The 6,000-nt window shown below is 34.2% G+C and overlaps 1 protein-coding gene across 1 annotated transcript; it reads right to left on the bottom strand.

The window, feature by feature from the left end:
• Window positions 1-2,746: 2,746 nt before the first annotated feature.
• LOC104897905 (ribonuclease 1) lies at window positions 2,747-4,935 on the bottom strand. Its single transcript, XM_010684872.3, has 3 exons — window positions 4,772-4,935; window positions 4,305-4,460; window positions 2,747-3,423 (listed from the first exon to the last, which is right to left on the bottom strand). Exons 1-3 carry the CDS (start codon window positions 4,883-4,885, stop codon window positions 2,998-3,000), a joined length of 696 nt encoding a protein of 231 aa, XP_010683174.2. The 5' UTR covers window positions 4,886-4,935; the 3' UTR covers window positions 2,747-2,997.
• Window positions 4,936-6,000: the final 1,065 nt, after the last annotated feature.

Consider the following 6,000-nt stretch of genomic DNA (forward strand, 5'->3'; position numbering starts at 1 on the left):
GTTACAGGAATACTTAAGCCTTTGATCTCTTCAAAGTAGAAGAGGCTGAATCATTCTCATTGTTCCCCTTCCTCTTCTTAGAAGCACTAGAGAAGGAGGTGGGTTCCATAAATGGTTCTTGCTCAACCCCCAAATCCCCAATGTGTCTAATGATAGAACTCTCTGAATCAACTGAATGAAATGAATTATCAGGTTGAGTATGCAACTCAACAACAATTTATCCTCATAATGCAAAATCATAGTAGTATTCTCAATCTCAGAGTCATAATAGGAAGCAACATCAAAATTATGATTAGGGCACGTAGTCAAGGAGGGGATCAAACTAATTACCTTGAAGTGAATAAGAAGGATAGACCACTTGAAGAAGGACTGGAGACATTACCATAACAATAGACAAGGGGGGAGCAGAAACCATCCTTACACCCTCACCTCCCACATAAAGCGAGTAATCTATCAGAGTTGCTTGAAAACAGGCATCTGAAAGGGGAAACTGAGGCTTACAAGCACTCATTTCCACCTCATCATCAAAGTCACTTACCTCCACCTGAGCTGGAGCTGCAGCAAACAAAAGAGCCTTTCCTTTTCCTTTACCATAGACAGGCACATTAGACATAGGGTTATAAGTATTCACATTTTCTTTCAAGATAATACCAACTTCTTGATTTTTGACAGGTAAATCAACAGATTGATAATTATGATTCACAGAAGAATGAGCAACAAATTTCTTTTTCGAAGAAGATCTAGGAACTGACTTAGGCTTAGCTTGAACTACAATGGCCTCCAGCCCTGGTATCACGCTTATTCTGCCTAGTTGCTAGTGAAAGAGCTTCAACAAGACACTTTTTGTTTAGGATTCTTCAGTAAAGAGATAGTAATTTCGTTCTTAGGAGCATGAAGAAGAGAATGAGTATCAATAACATGATCTTCAGACCCACAAAATGAGCGTCCAGTTGAAAATTTTCATACCAAACATTATAACCACACACTTGACCACTAGCACGAGTCAACTCAGCATACTCAAGCAAATGCTTAGTACTATCCACCCAAGCCCTAGAAAATCTAATCTTGTTTCGAAGCAAAGAATTCGAGTCAAGCTTACTTAGCGTTCCAATACCATTAGCAGCAAAATTTAAAAGTTTGGTAGGGATTCTAGGGAGACGCACCCAAAGATCAACCCACTTGATCTATTCAAGAAAAAGATCAAAATTAGGGCACCAAGTTTGAAGCACAAACAACTCACCTTGGACATGCCAAGGACGTTCTAACCAAACCAGATACAGTTCATTAGGGTTTGAAAACCTAAGATGGATCCAATGATTACCCAAATCCAAAAACTCATTATCCCCTTTAACAAAGGACCACTTAGCTCTAGTACGAGAAATACTAGTATGAATGTCTAAAAGTTCACCAAGCATCTTACCTAGAATAGAAGGCAAGACTTAAAAAGTTCTTCACTGTCCTTCTGAACTTGGACTAGGTCATCCATAACTATGGCCTCAAGGAAGGCAACATCAGCAGGGGGTTCAAGAAAACAGTCAACAAGAGGTGCTGCATTAGCTTAAGAAGAGGCTCAGAGCCACTCACAAGGGGAGGAACACTAGCAGACCCATAATTAGGGCTAGTTCCACCCTGATTATTACCAGAAGACAAGATATCATCTTTGAAAGACTTTGAGAGAAATTTAGTTTCACTAGCACACAAGCAACAATAGAAGATCAGAGTGAAAAAGAGACTAAAGCAAACAAACACAAAAAATGAAGGATTGAGGAATGAACATAAGCAACTAACCCTCAATCTTCTTTTATAGTACTCAAGAGGCACACGAGCTAAAATATGAGCTAGCCACAAACAAACATTACGTTTGATACTTACCATCGCCATAAATGAAAGGTATATGAACTGAAGTAAGTCTCTAAGAAATTGATTAACAACACACCAACAAGAGATGAAATTTATGAATAAAATCTCATAGAAAAATAAATACTCCATGCTAAGAGCACCTACTCTCTCACACCTCATTCTGGATATCTACCACTCATTAAATTAAGAGAGAGAAAGCCCCCAATTAAAACTCCCAATTTGCAAAGGAAACCCTAGCACTGAGGAGATTAAGAGGGAAAACTGAAGAAGATTATGAATTCCAACATGGAAACGCATGCAAAACAAGCAAACTAATAGCTTTAATTGAGTACTAACCCTATAACTATAGGGTATAGATGCATCATTACGTCTAAAACCCAAAACTTTACCAACTCTAAACCAGACGAATACATAAAGAATCCACCCGAAGATCTTAATTGAACTTTGAGATTGACGAAAGAAGATTACTTCAACTCGGTTAATGCTATGCCAGAGATAGCAATTAATTGGGGTTGGACTGAGCAAATTTTCAAGGAAGTTAGGGTTTCTTGAGGGTTCAATTGGGGCTTTTTCGTTTCTTTCTCTTTCTATCTTTCTCTCTCATCTTTTTTTCCTCCAATATATATAATCATTTGATATTTGTTAGAAATAATATTATATATATGAAATATTGATTTTCTCTATTCATTGGCTATGCGCGATACCTTTTGTCTCGATGTTTTGAAATTATATTAATAAGAACATACAAATTTGATTGTCCTCTTGTCATCATATAGGTACCTTTTCCGTCTCACCTTATCTCTTCTTGTCATATGTTTCTCTCAGATTAATATGCATCGCCCTTACATTACAACTCACATAACAAAGAAAAGGCTATGGGCATCAATAGCAAAAAGAAAAACTCTTCAATCTATATCAAGTACGTACGGTGTTACATATACGGCCACCACGGATTGAATTATGTTACAAAACCGGGTTGCTATTTGATTTGATACAATTTAGGACGACGCTAATACACATGATAGTTGTTGCTTCGTTAAAAAAGAGAGCAACAAGAGTAAGCACTTAAAAATAAACAAGCATATATGGAGCACTAAAAATGGCCACACTTGCTACTATAGTACGTACTAGATATTACTAAAAAGAAGGGAACTTAATTTTGGAGGCACAACTACCACGTCCTTTTGGAATATAAGGGCAATTGATGAGCTTCCTCCCATTTCTATCCGCACACAATGTGACTTGCCAAAGCTGGCTTTTACCTTGACTATTGTGGTTACATTCAATCCATGGATGAAATCCAATGGATCGAGTGATCGCCCTCTTGATCGATTTGAGAGAATAGAACTGGTTGTTTGGCCTGATTCCGGCGCTTGCTAGAGCATGGAGGACGTTTGCCCTGCTCTTGAGGTTTAGAGCAGCCTGAAAATAAGGGATTTCACCTAGGGATGATTTTGAGCAAGTTCCATGTTTGTTCCATTCATGCACCCAAAACTTCCTTCCTATTTGTGGGCATGTGAAAGATGGCCATGCCTGTCTTAGCCTGCTCTCCAAGGGCTTGAGCTGCTTACACAAAGTGGATCGAACTTGGAGCCTTAAAATATTTAGTCTAGGAAATGGAGATAATATTATTCTCAAATGCATATTACTATTGCCATCCAAAAAATGGTTGTGTTGTAGAAAATCCGATATGTAATTTGTCTACATCTGCTATCATGATTATTTTAAGAAGTTGTGCTCTTTATATGGTTTAATTTATTCTCACATAACTATACTAATTAAAGAAACTAATATTTACTTCTTTGGTTTTTTCTTAACACTTTAACTTTCGTATGATTCACATATTAACCGATAATCATAATATTATTTATTTATATATACAACAAATGTTAGTCTTCTGTTGGATTAATTTCAAAGTACATTATCAATAGTATCGATTTTGTATTTAATAATTAGAACAATAAGTACATTATAGGTTGAAATTGTGTATTGCAAACTTGAAGAGTTAGAAAGTGAAAATGTCATGAAGAATTGATAAGAAAACAAGAGAGCATGGACTGGAGTAATCATTATTATTCATGGAACTAATGTTTACTTATTACAGTTGATTTTACCCATACAAGTGTTTTTCCTTAAAAAAATATTTTTGGTATAAAGGTACGTTAAAACGAACATGGAATATTTGAGGATGCCGGCAACCCATTCAAGTTACATCTAAAAGTTTATAAAAAGAAACAATATTATGGGTTCCTTCAAAATTAATATACTGACAGCTACATATACACATAAATGTCATATTATGAAATGTTAAATTAAGGAGAATACTTTAATCCTATTAAATAAAACACATTATTGTACAACTTGAAGGTCCAAAAATATTTTAAAAAGAAAAAAAACAAAATACAAGAAATATAATGTGATGTAAGAAAAATAGAAAATCATACCCGAGCAACATCGTAGTTGTCATCGCCACAATTGTAAGGGAAACTACCATCATTGTAATAAGGCCAAAACCCATAAATCGTAAAATCTGGTCTAGGCTTTCCTGTGGGCGGGTAGCAACATCTTGTGCCTCTCTGATCACAGTAAGATCCTAACCACTGCACCAAATAGAAAAAAGGTTTAGCATCATAACTTCGTTCATGATTGCATTGATCAACGGCAAAAGAAAAAAACAAAAACGTTTTATTTACCAAACCAATCGCCACTTATTACAGAGTATGTCGACATTCTTACCCTTTATTTTTTAAACTTTGGTAAAATTAGTAACAGTTAAATCGATACTCTTACCATTTGTTTTTTAAACTTAGGTAGAACTAGTAAGAGTTAAATCGACATTCTTACCCTTTATTTGTTAAACTCACGGCAAAACGAAGAAAAAGAATTGAAACTAATAAACAAAATAATGTACCTGTTGCACCAGATAAAAGGCACGTAAACCACTGTTGGTATTTCCAAGAGCTACCACTGCTAAACTTAGGAACACGACGAGTTTCGTCAACAATGAGTTTCCACTTTTCCCCATTTTTTTCTCTTACAGAAGTGTGATGGTTATTGGTTATGTTTGAAGAATAATCCGTAGATATAGGTCCATTATATAGTATCTTTCCTTCATTAATAATTCCTAATTTGTTTGCTATTTATTATTTCTATGACTTTTATAAGATTATCAACCTTATTATTGCTCATTGGCTTGTTTCAGAAGTTATTGCGTACAAGGATACCACGTGAAAGTATATAAGCTAGTTACGTTTTTATAACATGGTGACATGGTGTATTAAATTTAAAGATGTGTATAGTATAAAGTTGGAAGAGATCACCTCAACAGAAAAAGCAAAAATTACAAACAGAGAGGTTGAAGTGGATAGATTAGCTACTAATCAGGAAATTTTTTGAGCATATGCATGACTTTTTTCCAAATTCTATAAATAGTACTCCCTCTGTTTCAAAATATAAGGCATTCACACTTTACGAAAATTTACTTTGACCACAAATATCTCTCAAATACGATAAATGAAAATTATAAAAATTATACCGTTGGATTCGTCTTGAAAAATACTATAACAATATTATTTTTTAAAATTTTCTATCAACATAAATTGAGAGTAATTAATGGTCATATTTCGACCTCGAACATCGTGCGTGCCTTATATTATGAAACGGAGGGAGTAACATTTTAATGGTCATGCTTTATAAGACGTAACAACTTTAATCGAGATTTTTTAATATTTTTGATAAAATATTAATAAAAATTATAAAATGTTAATATTCGATAAATAGTGATAAGTATAATGGAATATTCTTTATAACATAAATAACATTATTATATATTAAAGTTCTCGTGTGAAAGGGATACCTGTTTTTTCGTCGAGGGCTACTTCTCCTCCCTTTGGTTCTTCAAAAATTATTAAAAGAGTTGGTCTAATTTTAATATAAAATTAGACATGGTCACTAAATGGATTAAATTAGTTCCCGAAAGAAATTAATCTAGTCACTATTGAGCTAATTTTCTTTTTAATATTGGACTTACCATTGCCTAATCTTAATTTAAAAGTAGGTGGTCTCTTACAAGACAAACTCTTGGTTCTTAATAAAATCTCCTAATTATAAAAAAAAGCATTATTATATATTTATATCAAT

This window comes from Beta vulgaris, chromosome 6 (genome assembly GCF_026745355.1).
Source record: "Beta vulgaris subsp. vulgaris cultivar EL10 chromosome 6, EL10.2, whole genome shotgun sequence".
Taxonomy (NCBI): domain Eukaryota; kingdom Viridiplantae; phylum Streptophyta; class Magnoliopsida; order Caryophyllales; family Amaranthaceae; genus Beta; species Beta vulgaris.